This window comes from Meriones unguiculatus, chromosome X (genome assembly GCF_030254825.1).
Source record: "Meriones unguiculatus strain TT.TT164.6M chromosome X, Bangor_MerUng_6.1, whole genome shotgun sequence".
NCBI classification, from domain to species: Eukaryota; Metazoa; Chordata; class Mammalia; order Rodentia; family Muridae; genus Meriones; species Meriones unguiculatus.
In genome coordinates this window covers 40,207,394-40,221,894 of record NC_083369.1, presented here as the reverse complement: position 1 = coordinate 40,221,894, position 14,501 = coordinate 40,207,394, and the positions used below count along the sequence as shown (strand labels likewise).

The 14,501-nt window shown below is 45.4% G+C and overlaps 1 protein-coding gene across 1 annotated transcript; it reads right to left on the bottom strand.

Moving 5' to 3' along the window:
* Positions 1 to 327: 327 nt before the first annotated feature.
* Atp6ap1 (ATPase H+ transporting accessory protein 1) lies at positions 328 to 7,978 on the bottom strand. The gene is made up of 10 exons (XM_021659290.2): positions 7,759 to 7,978; positions 7,330 to 7,456; positions 4,768 to 4,842; positions 4,329 to 4,522; positions 3,720 to 3,760; positions 3,072 to 3,157; positions 2,463 to 2,701; positions 1,745 to 1,792; positions 1,428 to 1,656; positions 328 to 1,217 (listed from the first exon to the last, which is right to left on the bottom strand). Exons 1-10 carry the CDS (start codon positions 7,896 to 7,898, stop codon positions 1,008 to 1,010), a joined length of 1,389 nt encoding a protein of 462 aa, XP_021514965.1. The 5' UTR covers positions 7,899 to 7,978; the 3' UTR covers positions 328 to 1,007.
* Positions 7,979 to 14,501: the final 6,523 nt, after the last annotated feature.

Below are 14,501 nucleotides of genomic sequence, written 5' to 3'. Positions count from 1 at the left end.
GCGCGGGAGCCGAAGGCGCCTCGCTCCGCCTCGCCCTCCAACCCCCCTTACCCGGGCGTTTCTGTACCGCCCCTTGGGAGAAACGTCAAGGCCCTGCGGTGTGTCTTGCAGCTAGCAGTATCACTGAGAGAGCTGCCATTGTCAGGATTCCTCTCAGGGACAGGAGAAATAACAGGCTGAACTCATTAGGGTATCAGCTTGTTGAAGACCCTCCAACCCTTCCCCCTCTCACCTTCTGCTTGACAGGACTCCATCTGAGCACTTCTTCCCCCTCATTCAAGAACAAATCTACAGTCCAGTGCAGAAATAAGTGACAGAAGGCCCAACAAATGGCAACACATCTTTATTTTATTAGGAAGAAAACAGTCCACCCCCTGCCCCACCCCTGAGCCTGGCTCTTGACAGGCAATCTAGTGGGAACAAGTCAGAAACCCAGTGAGCAGCCTCTGTTCACCAGTTCTCTTGGCAGTCTCTTCCTTCTCATGCCACATAAATAAACCCCAGTGTACTGCTCATTCTTAACACAACACCCCCCCCCAAAAAAAAAACAACAACAGCAGCCAAGCTGGACAGACAGTTAAGTAGCTTTTCCACACCTTTCAAACTCAAGGAACCTCAAGTTTATGGCTGTTGCTGGAAGCTCCATAAAGCTTGGGGAGTGAGCAGTTTCTACATAAAAAGCACTATAAACAGCAAGGGATAATAGCAAAGGGGGAAGAATAAATAAGGGGAAAAAGGGGACCCTAGAATAAATGTCCCTTCCCCCAATGATGACGGAGCCTGGAAGATTTGTCTAATATCTATGAAGAATACACTTTGTTAGTAGACATGGGCGATAGCCCCAGGGAAGTCCCTCAGCAGAATAATGAGGAAGCAAGACAAGCTGAGGGTAGTGTAGTGCTCATGCTATAGTAGGAAGAGGACAAACCCTTCCATCCACTGTGCCACAAGATGGAAACTTGACAACCTAGACACCAACACTCCCCTCAATCACTCCCTGGTACAGGTCACACTATCTGGGTCAAAGTGATGGTGGGGGTCTTGTGGTCATCAAAGCGATCCATGGTCTTTAGGCTGAGTATCATGTGGAGGCCATAGGTGAAGATGAAAAGCATGAAGAGGGAGGTAAGCAGCCCCATCCAGATGCCTGGAGAGAAGAAGCCAGCACAGTCGCTAGCATAGGAGAACCGTTCGCCCGTCACATTGAAGGCCTGGATCTAGGAGACACATAGACATGGATCAGATGGGACTACCAGGTTCTGTAGACAGGAAAGGCTGGAAATCTGGAATCAGTGAACAGTCTATACCTCTAGAGACAGCACAAGGATGAAACTCTCAGCTATATGCTCAAGCCATACTGAGATTCTCTGGACCCTTCTTCCTTCCCCCTACTACCACCAGCTTGGGGCCCATCCTCTTTCCAATACCTGGAAGTCATGAAGAGTCATCTGCCAGGGTGAGGGCACGTTAGTCACAAGAAGGCTGCCTTTCTTGCTCAGACTGCTGACATATTCACAGTGGAAAGAATAGATGCTGGGTCCTGTGACTTGGGAAACATTGAAAAGGGCAACAGAGCCATTGCTGTGGATTTCAAGTCGTTCCATGGTAAACCAGTATCGGGCAGACACTGGGTAGAACTGACTAACCAGAATGAACCTGAAAGGTGAGGGTAACAGAGATGTCAGATGAACAGAAGAGAGTGGAAACACACCAGCCCAGACACATTTCAGCCACCAGAACTTACTTGATTGTCACTGCTGTGCCAAAGAGTGCATCATAGGTCAACGAAAGCCTGTGGGACAAGGCAGAGGAGTGCTGTTAGGCTCTAGAAGCACCCTGAGCAAGGTCCTCATCCAGTTAACTCTAACCTGAGCTGACCTAGGTCCATCTTTACAGCCACCTCTCAATAGTGTCCCCATTTAACAGATGGAAAAAAAATAAGGCTCTAGTGATAACCAATTCAGGAGCAGTTGGGGGACAGTACTTAGGTCTCACATCTCCAACTTAAAATTCCTTCCTCTGGTTCTCCTGTGTCCCTTGGCCTCCTTCTTTCAAACCCTTCTTGAGGTCATTCAGTTGCCTGCTGAGATTTCAGGGATAGGAGGCCTAGAACTGATTTTAGCAGTTGGTCTGGTACTTGCCCACATGCAGTCCCAGGGGTTGAACTAATAGAAGGGTCAGGGTACCCAGAGACTGTATGGTGGTTAATAGCCCAGGACCTAACAACCAAGGCCTAAAAAGCATGAGAAGGCAAAACTGAGAGGCTCCTTCTCCAGTAACCTCCCAGCAACATCATCCTGTAATACTATATCGATCTCATTGGTGAATATACCACACAAAGACCTTCTTCACCCCCAACATATATACACTTAATCCCATATCCTTGCCCTGTACTGGGCTCACAGTGGCAGGAAGGCCATGTGTGATAGCACAGTCCTTCCTTCCCTGCCTATTACCCTTACATGGCAAAGGAGTTGTTCCAGGAGGAGCCAGTCAAGTTAAGATTCTCCACACCAAATGTGAGGGAGGTCAAGTCTTTCCATTCGTCTTTGTATGCTACAGAGAAGTTTTGTGCCCAGAACAGGATCCTTGGGGCAGTGTCATTGTAACTCACAGGAGGATGGACTGCAGGTGATGCCACCTGAGTCTGAAGCAGCTGGCGACCTAGGCTTCCAGCCACCATGCCTATGTCACGGGCCACCTGCAGAAACATCCAACAAGCCTTCTCTCAACAGCCCTAAAAACAAAGCCTAATCCACTGTAATGGTCTCCCTCCCCATTAGGTACCCTGTATACCATCTGAAAGTCCCCAGCCCTGATAGTCCCTCTCCCTAAACTTATGATCACTTACAGCAAGTATGAATGAACACTGCTCAAATTAATCACAAGCAAAATAGAAAAAAAAAAAAAAGACATCAGGGATGGAGGAAACAATCCCCTGCCTATTAATTCCCACAAGCTGGAGGCTCCTGGGAGGTCTTGCCTGTAACATACCCCTCCATCTCCAGGCACAGTCAACATGGTACCTCATACCCCCCCTTCCCCAGGGCACCTGCTAGAAGAATACATACTCTAGAAGGGCGGACTGCAGTAAGAGCTGCTGTGTAAGGGACGTCTTCAGACTTGAGTGTGCTCAGTACCTGTCCAATGACCTCATCTGAAGAGTGACAGAAGAGCAGAGAACCAAGTCACCAGGTAGCCTGCTGAAAGAAATACTACCCAGTGTTTACTTTAGAGACCTTTTAGACCATGGGAATTCAGTGTTGTTAGTTTCCACTGAGGACCCCTAAAAAACAGCCATTTATTCTCCTATCCCTTCTACCAGTCTCTCAGGGGACATTTGTGGTCTCAATCATTGGCTTCCTAATGCCAAGCTAACCTAAGCAAAAGAAATTTATAGTGATACAGAGAACTCCATATCTACTCAAGTCCCTTTCCATTCAGATGGACTATCCTTTACCACAAAGAGAAGTCCTCCTAATTGCTTCTCATACTGTTACTGGTCTATTAAAGCCAGAGACTCATTAGACCTATAAAGAAACTAGATTTCAGGGCTCTTGCACAGGGGGTCATAACACACTTGAACACCTATGTCAGATGGGACTGGCTACAGAAGAGCATGGCCAGGTAGCCAGCCACTCTGAGAAACAGGAGGCTGCCTTGTAGTAGGAGAAAGTGGTTCTATTTTCCTGGCCCAAAGGCAAGATGAAGACACTCACCATTGCCTGTGAGGACCTCCCTGGGCGCCATCAGACCGGAGCTGTGAATAAGAAAGTTAGAGGCCGGCAGGTTGCTCTGCTTTCAAGACCTTTGCTTGGAGCAGTTCTCTGAAATTCACTACCCTTCTCTTACCCCTTCCAACATCTCTTTGCCCACTAGGCCCACTTCAGCAAGCACTGTGCACTTCAGCTGCTGCTCTCACAGTCATGTAGAAGCTCAGCTCAGCAGCTACCCCCTGCACCTCTACTTGCTCCAGTACCCCTGCCTGGAATCCCATTCCCCTTTCCCCACTTTGCAGGTATGTGCACAGTTCTATAAAAAATGGCCTCAGTGGTGAAGAGGTTTTCTACAAGTAGAGGCACTGTTTGTCTCATTTCTGGAGGCCCAATAGGCCTAACTTAGTAGTGGATACTTGTAAGTCACAGCCTAACAGGAAGCCCGTTCTGTCTCTTCTAGACATACAAGAAACTTTCTGGAAGAGTCTCAAGGTGATGAATAGGGGAATATTGTCTTTTTTGACTGAACTCTGCCACCAGCAGAGCCCAGGACCTTACCCCTCTCTGAGGTTGCAAGGCTAGTGGCTGGAGGCTATGCCACCCAGGCTGTACCTGGCTGTGTAGGGCAGGCGGATGAGCAGCAGAGCTGGGAGGCTGGCATTGAGTTTCAGCTCCTTTAGTGTAGCTAGATCCACATGCAGGGGACTAGCTCCAAGCTTTTCCTGCAGGTAGGTTGTCAGAGTGCTGATTGCATACCAGTCCACTGCAGGAAGCACCAGTGAGGAGGGGGCCAAGTCCAGGGCATTCTGATGGTAGGGAAGAAGTGGAAGGTAAAGTGAGCTGGAGATCAATGGGCCTAACAATAACCCAAAAAAACCTTGCCTAGAAAACCATACCCCACAGGAATCTCACAATGGGTCAGAAATTAAATGTCCCACATCTCCAGGCCCTAATACTCACATCCTAGGCCCTCTACCCTCAAAGCCTCTGGTTCTGTCACCGGGAGGAAGAGCACAGAATGAAATGGCTGCAGCTGTGATCAGACTCTTACCTCCAGGTTAGAAAAGGCACTGTCTTGCTTATTTCCAAACACACCACCGTATGCTGTGAAATCCTCAATGCTTAGCTAAAAAGGAAGCAAAAGAGATGCCCCAGAAGTCTGGGCAAGGAACAAAAACCAGAACATGGGGCTGGGAGTGGGGAGACTCTCACAACCAACAAAACATTACAAGTCAGATTGGCATTGGGGGGAAAGAGTGAACCACCAGCACTTGTGATGGGGGTAAATGGAAGACTCTTTTTTTCCTTTGCACTCTGAGGACAGGGTAACAAGATATAGAAGGTGGTCACAGGGTTGGAAGATCTATGGATAGCTGGTTTGTGATAACCTATAAAATAAGAGTCAGCCAGCAAGATGAACTAGGAAGTGAAGAGGGAAGGTAGAAAAGAGGAAGAGGCACAGCAAAGAATATTTATTGCATGCCTCCTAAAAGGGAAGTAAAAGTCAGAGCAAAGGATAAACTCTATGTTCAGTCTGAACAGGATCTTTTTCAAAGGAAGAAAAGTCCTTGCCCCACCATTTTTGGCAGGAGTTAAGACAGAGAAAGATATTGGAACACAGGAGGAAACTGAGACTTCTAAGCTCTCAGGACCCCAGTGACTCCAATATCATGCCCTTCTCTCTACAATCTACAAATGTTTTACCCCTTCTCCCCTCAACCCCCAGCTAACTTGCTCTAGCTTCTCCCAGTTAGGCCCAGAGGAAATCTTAACCAGCTCCCTAAACTCATATGTGTTTCCTATACATAAGCCCAGCCTCCTTTTCTTCTATAATCTTATACTCTGTGCTACATATGCAAGGCTTTGTCAGAACTGTCACCAGCCTTACACCTTGTGACATCTCCTCCATCTCTAGGTGACCTAGCATATCATCTTCTATCCTTTCAATCACTCACTAGGCTCCAGTCACACAAGCACTCCACTGCCCAGGGCCTTTACACCTGTTCTGCTGACAGTAATGCCCCACCTCAAAAGTCACATGACTCCCTCCTGCCAACAAGATGTTATCTCAGGAGACCCTACCTGATCACATTGTTATCTAAAACAATGTCCTTCCTTACAGTGTGGCCTTAGCCTGCTTCCTTCTCTAGACTAAAGGACTGATATCATATTATGTGCCAATTTACCTCTTAACCAGTTAATTTCACAAGAATGTCTACTTCCTAACACATTGGCAAAAGAAGGAGAAGCCATAAGGTTGGGGGACTGGATGATTTATGTAGATTACTTCTCTCAATCTCCTGGTATAGGCAGATATCTTCATTTTGCACTTGTAGAAACTATACGGTTTTTGCTTGTTTTTGTTTTTTTCAAGACAGGGTTTCTCTGTGTAACAGCCCTGATTGTGCTGGCCTCACTCTGTAGACAAGACTGGCCTCAAACTCACACCACACCACAACACCCAGCTAGAAACTATGGTTTACAAAGATTATTCCATGTGTCCAAAGACTGAAAAGTGGTAGGACTGAGTTCCAGTCTGACCTGTTATTTACCACTTTCTGAAAGAACTATCAGCAGGGTGGTGGTGGTGTGTACCTTTAATCCCAGCACTTGGGAGGCAGAGGCAGGCAGATCTCTGTGAGTTTGAGGCCAGCCTGGACTACAGAGCAAGTTCCAGGACAGCCAAGGCTACAAAAAGAAACCCCATCTTTTTTGAAAACAAAACAAAAAAACAAAACAAAACAAAAAAAACAAAGAGAGAGACAGACAGAGACAAAGAGAGACAGAGAGAGATGACAAGGAAAAAAAAAAAAGAAAGGGCTATCAACCAGCACAATTATTACCACCAGCAGACATAGCAAAAGAGGAGGCCACAAACAGAATGAGCCAGTCAGGCCACTAAGGAGGAAGGGACAAGCAGAGACTTGATATTCTCCTGAACAACAATCTTATGCCATGCTATAACCTTTTCATAGTCCATACTCCTGCTCTGTGTGCACACACCTGAAGTGAAAGGAAAACAGAATGTTGGCTCAGCAGAAAACTGAAGGACAGGTCTGATACCCCCACACTGGAAGCAGTGTGTTGTGTTGTCTCCAAATCTGGACCTTCAGCAACTCATTTTACCTCTTCAACATTACTTTCCTTAGCAGTTAAATCAAGATAATAATATCAGTTGAGCACAGTGCATATACCAGGCTAAATAAGGGGTCATTTTCCAGTTACTCCAATTGTGACTGTGACAATTAAAAATTACAACTCTGTTACCCATTAGCTATTTGACCTTGGGCAAGTCACTGATCTTGCCCCAAAATGAGTCTTCTCAACTGTGAAACTGAGTAGTAATTCCCACCATGCTACAGGACAACAGAAAATAATGCTTAGTACTAGGGTAGGTATCTGATCTTTAACCTCTTGCTTCCTTAAATCAAGTCCCTGACATTTCTATGAGTCACCTGTTCCCACTGAAGCTTCTACAAATCTTCCCAAAAATCTAGCCACAACTGCCCACAGGTGGGACAAGGTCACTACAGTTTCACCTGGAGAACCGGCAGTGGGGGTGGAGTGGGGTCTGCTTTCCGACAACAAAGACAACAGGCTAGGGCAGGCTCACCTTGTCCTGCAGGAACAACAGTACGTTGCGGGGGCCCAGCTCCAGGGCAGGGTCTAAGTAAGTAGAAAGCTGCATATCGCTGGTGATATGGCCCTCATGTGTGTCGGCCACAGGAGTCCACAGGTCCCTGGAATTTAACAGAAGAGGAACTGTCAGATGTGATTTCGTTGTTTGATATCCTATGCTCATTGGAATCCGGCTTCACGTGCGGGTCCCTGAGATTTGAACGTTGGCCATCATGGAGCAAGCCCCTGAATAAGAGGCAGTCTCCATCTGGGCCTCGAAGCCCCTGGCCAACCACAGCCCTGGAGTTCAGCGAGGGCGATTCATCCATTGTGGCGCACCACACGGCCCTCCCGGATCCAAGCTGACCCGATTCATTTCAGCTGGGCTGGGCCCGGCCGACCCGACCTGGCCCGGGACGCTCACCGGTCACTGGACCACAGTACCAGTGGCACCTGCTGCTCCGCGGCCACTGTGGCCGCCACTGCCACCAACGACAGAAGCAGCCACTGGACTGGGGACCGCCGTGTCCCCATTCGTATCCAAGATACCACAGTTGCCGCCATCACAGCCTCAGCCTTCGGTGTCTGGGCCTCCAAGGCCGTTGCAGATCAGATGACCGTCACCTCCGCCCGAGCCCCGCCCCCATAGATCTGGGCGGGGGCCTTCCACATTCGCCTGTGATTGGCCCAAGTGCGTGGCACTCATGACCACTCCTTCTCACTGGTTGGCTGTACGTGTCTTCAATCGCGCGCACGCTTCTTGTGAGAAAGGAGGCGGGACCGAGGTTACCGGCTGCTACCTGGCTTAGCTGGGAAGGGTGGTTCTATAGAGACCCATGCTCTATTATTTTGCTTTTTTTTTCTGTTTTCGTCCTTTTGTTGTTGTTAAACTCGCAATACAGGAGTCTTTTTTCCAAAAATAGATCCTCCCTCTTGTACAAATGAAAAACTGAACTTCCTTAGGCTCAGAAGAGGGCCCATCTTACCATCTGGGGAATACCAGCCAGTACTTAAAATGGGCAAGATGGAGGAGGGTCTGGAAAAGAGAACAGATGGAGCATATGAAAGGGAAAACCTTCCCTTCTGACAGCGAGGTCTGAGGGACAGCATAAATAACAATTTTAGTGTCATTTGTCACTAAAAGGCAGGTAATATGGTCAGAGCAGAACACTCTTTTTACTTAGCAATACTTTTTCCAGCTTTGGCAAGGGCTATCTCACTGTAAGTTAGGGGAGACTCCGTGTGGGAGAATTCTCTTTCCTTTGATTTGCCTTAGAAGAAGGACTGACAGCTAGAGTCAGAAAATGGAAAGTCGCAGGCACAACAGAACTAAGAGACTTTTCTGTTTTGTTTTGTTTTTTTTCTGTTTGTTTTTTGTTTTGTTTTGAACAGGATTGTGGTATGAAGGAAACTCACTATGTAAATCTCAACCTTTCAAATGCTAGGATTACAGCAATGAGCCACCAAACCTGCCTACACTTCCATGCCATTTTTATTTATTAGCTGTTAATTACTTTACAAATAAGTTCATTCCCACAGCACTGAAAAAAAAGAAAAAGTATGACCAAATCTTGAATTCTTCAAACATATATGCTGATTATTCTTAATGTCAATGGTTCTCAAGCTGGAAACTGGGACCCTTTCACAGGGGTTGCATATCAGATATCCTGTATATCAGATATTACATTACAGTTCAGAACAGGAGCAAAATTACAGTTATGAGGCAGCAATGAAAACAATTTTATGGTTCGACTCACCACAGCATAACGAACTACATTAAAGGAGCACAGCACTGAAAACCACTGATCTAGGAGGAAGTGAATTGATGTCAATCCACAGATGTCAAGCTATAGGTGTGTGATAAGAGAAATAAAATATAATAAAATTTCCAAAGCAGAATCTAGGCAGTGGTATGTACAAATGTTTATCTTTTTGCTTTGTTTTGTTGGTCCTAGGAATTGGACCTAGAGCCTCCTATGTTATACAACTGAGCTACTCCTGGGGTTAAGAGCCTGGCTACTCTTCCTGAGGACCCAGGTTCAATTCCCAGCACCCACATGGTAGCTCCCAACTGTCTTTAGCTCCAGTTCCAGAGGATCTGACATCCTCACACAGACATACATGTAGGTAAAACACCAATGCACATGAAATAAAAATAAAGACTTTAAAAACTTGTGGTAAGAGAACTCATGTAGGATTTTTTTTTCAATGCAGTTTATTCAGGAACCTTGAACAATCATCGGACCCTGGGGAAAGCCAGCCCACAGCTTAAATAGCCTCTGAGTAGCCAACCCCGGCGTGCCACGTGGGCAATGCAGATAGGTCCACATACATGGAAGCAAGCCAGATCCTCAGCCTTAGCCAAATGTGGAGTTGTTTGTGACAGAGACAACTCACCATCGGGAAGATGGAAGGCGGAAACCAGCTCCATCTTTCAGGCGTGGCATTACGCAGCTCTCTACAGTTCCCCCTTTTTCTTTTAGACGCATCAGGCAAGAGTAGAGGTCTGATCTCTGATATTAGAAATAAATTGGGACTTTGTACCGATGTTCATTTAGGTGTCATCCACCCAAAGAGCATCAGACCCGTCCGATACCTTTTTCTCAGAGGCATCAACCCGCATGCAATCAGACTTGCTCTTCTCTGGGTCCAAAGCGGCTGACCCTGAGTGCAGTGCTTAGCCTCGCATCCTGAGCGTAACATTTTGGCTTTTTATGGTAGCCAACCATGCTTGGGGAGACTGTCCTGCTTCAATGGCTGTAAAGGCCTGAATGGTCATGGCTGCGTTAGGCTGTTGTGAGACTCTAATCTTGCATATACACCACAGGCAAACCAAGGAGACCAACACCAGAAGGCCTGCTAACGCTCCCATGCCCACCCATTCCTTCAGATGATTCATGGCTGCAGCAATCCATGTTGATAATCCTGTGGCTAGTCCTGCGTCCACTCTGGTAGAATTTACTGTGATAATGGCCACTCTCAGCTGCTCCATCGTAGTATCGAATTCTCCAGTCCAATCACCTAAAATATAGCTAGACAATTGTTTAGACAGATTTGCAGCACAGGAAAAATTCTCATGTTGTATGCTAGTGACACAAAGTCCAGCATACTTTCATTGACAGCCCGGTTGAGCCATTTGCCATAGGTTATCAATTTGCTCCTCTGATTGAACACCATCAAGCCTCCTTTTAGTTGAGCATTAATTCCTTTTTGTACATCTAAGGCATGAGCTACATGGGCTAAAAGATTATTCAGGGTCTGAGCAGTCTGCCCAGTATGACTCATGGCTAATGCCGCGGTGGTAGCTTCAACAGCCGCCAATGAGATGGCAGTAACAGTGGCGGCTGTAGTTCCAAGATCCCTTTTCTGTCTGAAGAGAGTCATAGCATGAGGGGAATCAACGGGCACAGGCACCAAGGGAGGCATGCGAGTAACCAGGGCATACCTAAATTTACGAGCATTCCAGCATTGGGCAAAAAAGCAAGTATCATCACCACAATTACTTGGCTGTATCTGGCTAATAATGAATAAAAATGGGGGATATAAACAAACAGGTGTGGGCTTATAGAAAATATTATGAGAAGCCTTAACCCCCTCGTTGGAACATCCTGTATCAGTTCTAGAACTAGCAGTGGTGGTGTCCGAGGTCTGAGTAGGTTCAGGAGACCATTGCCCCCAGGGGCGAGACGTGCTCCATGCCAATTGACTAACTCCATGTTTTGCTCCACTTTTGAAAGTCATTTAAGGTTCTTAAATTATTTCCCCCCCTTTTTATAAAAATTTTTCCTCAATTACACTTTATTCATTCTGCATCCCCCTATAAGCTCCTCCCTCCTCCCCTCCCAATCCCACCCTGGATCTTGGAGAAGCACTATTCCTAGTTGTCTGAGAAAGCACCAGATTGATTTCCAGAGTGGTTGTACCAGTTTACATTCCCACCAGCAGTGGAGAAGGGTTCCCCTTTCTCCACAACCTCTCCAGCATGTGCTGTCACCCTCCCTCCTCCCTCTGCATGCATGCCACTCCCCAAGTCCACTGATAAGGGAGGTTCTCCTCTCCTTTCTGATCTTAGTCCATCAGTTCACATCAAAAGTGGCTGCATTGTCCTCTACTATGGCCTGGTAAGGCTGCTCCCCCACAGGGGGAGGTGATCAAAGAGCAGGCCAATCAGATTATGTCAGAGGCAGTCCCTCTTCACATTACTATGTAACCCAACTGGACTCTGAACTGCCCTGGGCTACATCTGTGCAGGGGTTCTGGGTTATCTCTATGAATAGACCTTGGTTGGAGTATGAGTCTCTGGGAAGTTCCCTGTGTTCAAGTTTTCTTGTTCTGTTGCTCTCCTTGTGGAGACCCTGTCCTCTCCAGCTCTTATTATTTCCCAGTTTTTACATAAAATTCCATTCACTCTGCCCAACACTTGCCCATCAGGCTCAGCATCTGCTTTGATAGTTTGTAGGGCAAAGGGTTTCAGAGGCCCTCTGTGGTAGGTTCCTAGGTTGTTTCCTGTTTTCTTCTTCTTCTGATGTCCATCCTCTTTGCCTTTCCCGATGGGGATTGGACATTTTAATTAGGGTCCTCTCTCTTGCTTAGTTTCTTTAGATGCACAGGTTTTAGTGGGTTTGTCCTATGTTGTATGTCTATATGAGTGAGTATATACCATGTGTGTCTTTTTGCTTCTGGGACAACTCACTCAGGATGATCCTTTCCAGATCCCACCATTTACATGCAAATTTCATGATTTCCTTATTTTTCATTGCTGAGTAATATTCCATTGTGTAGATGTACCACAATTTCTGCATCCATTCTTCAGTTGAGGGGCATCTGGGTTGTTTCCAGCTTCTGGCTATTACAAATAAAGCTGCTACAAACATGGTTGAGCAAATGTCCTTTTTGTGTACTTGAGCCTCTTTTGGATATATGCCTAGGAGTGGTATGGCTGGATCTTGGAGAAGCACTATTCCTAGTTGTCTGAGAAAGCACCAGATTGATTTCCAGAGTGGTTGTACCAGTTTACATTCCCACCAGCAGTGGAGAAGGGTTCCCCTTTCTCCACAACCTCTCCAGCATGTGCTGTCACTTGAGTTTTTGATCTTGGCCATTCTCATGGGTGTAAGGTGAAATCTCAGGGTTGTTTTGATTTGCATTTCCCTAATGGCTAGTGAGGTTGAGCATTTCTTTAAGTGCTTCTCTGCCATTCGGTATTCCTCTACAGAGAATTCTCTGTTTAGCTCTGTTCCCCATTTTTTAAGTGGGTTACTTGGTTTGCTGCTTTTCAGCTTCTTTAGTTCTTTATATATACTTGATATGAGTCCTCTGTCAGATAAAGGGTTGGTGAAGATTCTTTCCCAATCTGTAGGAGGTCGCTTTGTTTTGATGATGGTGTCCTTTGCTTTGCAGAAGCTTTTCAGTTTCATGAGGTCCCATTTATTGATTGTTGCTCTTAGAGCCTGTGCTGTTGGAGTTCTGTTCAGGAAGTTTTCCCCTGTACCAATGAGTTCTAGGGTATTCCCCACTTTTTTTTCTAGCCGACTTAATGTGTCAGGTTTTATGTTGAGGTCTTTAATCCACTTGGACTTCAGTTTTGTGCAGGGTGATAAGTATGGATTTATTTTCATTTTTCTACATGTAGACATCCAGTTGGACCAGCACCATTTGTTGAAGATGCTATCTTTTTTCCATTGTATGGTTTTGGCGTCTTTGTCAAATATCAGGTGTCCATAAGTGTGTGCGTTTATTTCTGGGTCCTCTGTTCGGTTCCATTGATCCACTATTCTGTTATTATGCCAGTACCATGCAGTTTTTAAAACTGTTGCTCTATAGTACAACTTAAGATCAGGGATGGAGATACCTCCAGAAGATCTTTTATTGTAGAGTATTGTTTTAGCAATTCTGGGTTTCTTGTTATTCCATATGAAGTTGAGAATTTTTCTTTCCAGGTCTGTAAAGAATTGTGTTGGTAATTTGATGGGCATTGCATTGAATCTGTAGATTGCTTTTGGTAAAATGGCCATTTTTACTATGTTAATCCTGCCAAACCATGAACATGGGTTTTGTTTACGCATCCGTTCTGTTAGTCTGTGTCTTTTTATTGGAGAATTAAGTCCATTGATATTGAGAGTGGCTGTTAGATCCTTTGAATTTGATGTTGGCTGTGGTCATACGGTTGTGTGCTTGGTTGCTTTTTGTTTTACTGTAGTGGGGTTATTTATTTTCTGTGTTTTCTTGAATGTAGCTAGCTTTCTTGGGTTGTATTTTCCCTTCCAGTGTCTTCTGTAATGCTGGATTTGTTTGTAGGTATTGTTGAAATGTGTTTTTGTCATTGAATAGCTTGTTTTCTCCGTCTATGAGGACTGAGAGTTTTGCAGGGTATAGTAGCCTGGGCTGACATCTGTGTTCTCTTAGGGTCTGCATGATATCAGTCCAGGCCCTTCTGGCTTTCATAGTCTCTGTTGAAAAGTCAGGTGTGATTCTAATGGGTTTGCCATTATATGTTACTTGGCCTTTTTCTCTTGCAGCTTTTAGTATTTTTTCTTTGTTCTGTATACTTACAGTTTTGATTATGATGTGGCGGGGAGGATTTTCTTTTCTGGTCTAATTTATTGGGTGTTCTATAGGCCTCTTGTATTCTTATTTGCCTCTCCTTTAAGTTGGGGAAATTTTCTTCAATGATTTTGTTGAAAATATTTTCTGGGCCTTGGTGCAGGGAATCTTCTTTTTCCTCTATTCCTATTATTCTTAGGTTTTGTCTTTTTATGTTGTCTTGAATTTCTTGGACGGTCTGTGTCAGGAATTTTTTAGATTTATCATTTTCTTTGACAGATACATCTATTTCTTCCATTGTATCTTCCACACCTGAGATTCTTTCTTCCATTTCTTGTAGCCTATTGGTTATGCTAACCTCTGTAGTTCCTGCTTTCTTCCCTAAGTTCTTTCTCTCCACAATTTCTTCCATTTGTGTTTTTTTTTTTTTTTAATTTTTCCAGTTCTATCTTCAGGTCTTGAGCTATTTTGTTGGTTTCCTTCCCCTGTCTGACTGTATTTTCATGTTTTTCCGTCAATTCCTTCAGCTGTTTGTTTGAACAATCCACTGTTTCTTTTATTTCATTCAGTGATTTAAGCATTTCCTCTCTAAAGGCCACAGACTGTTTGGCTGCAGCTTCTTCT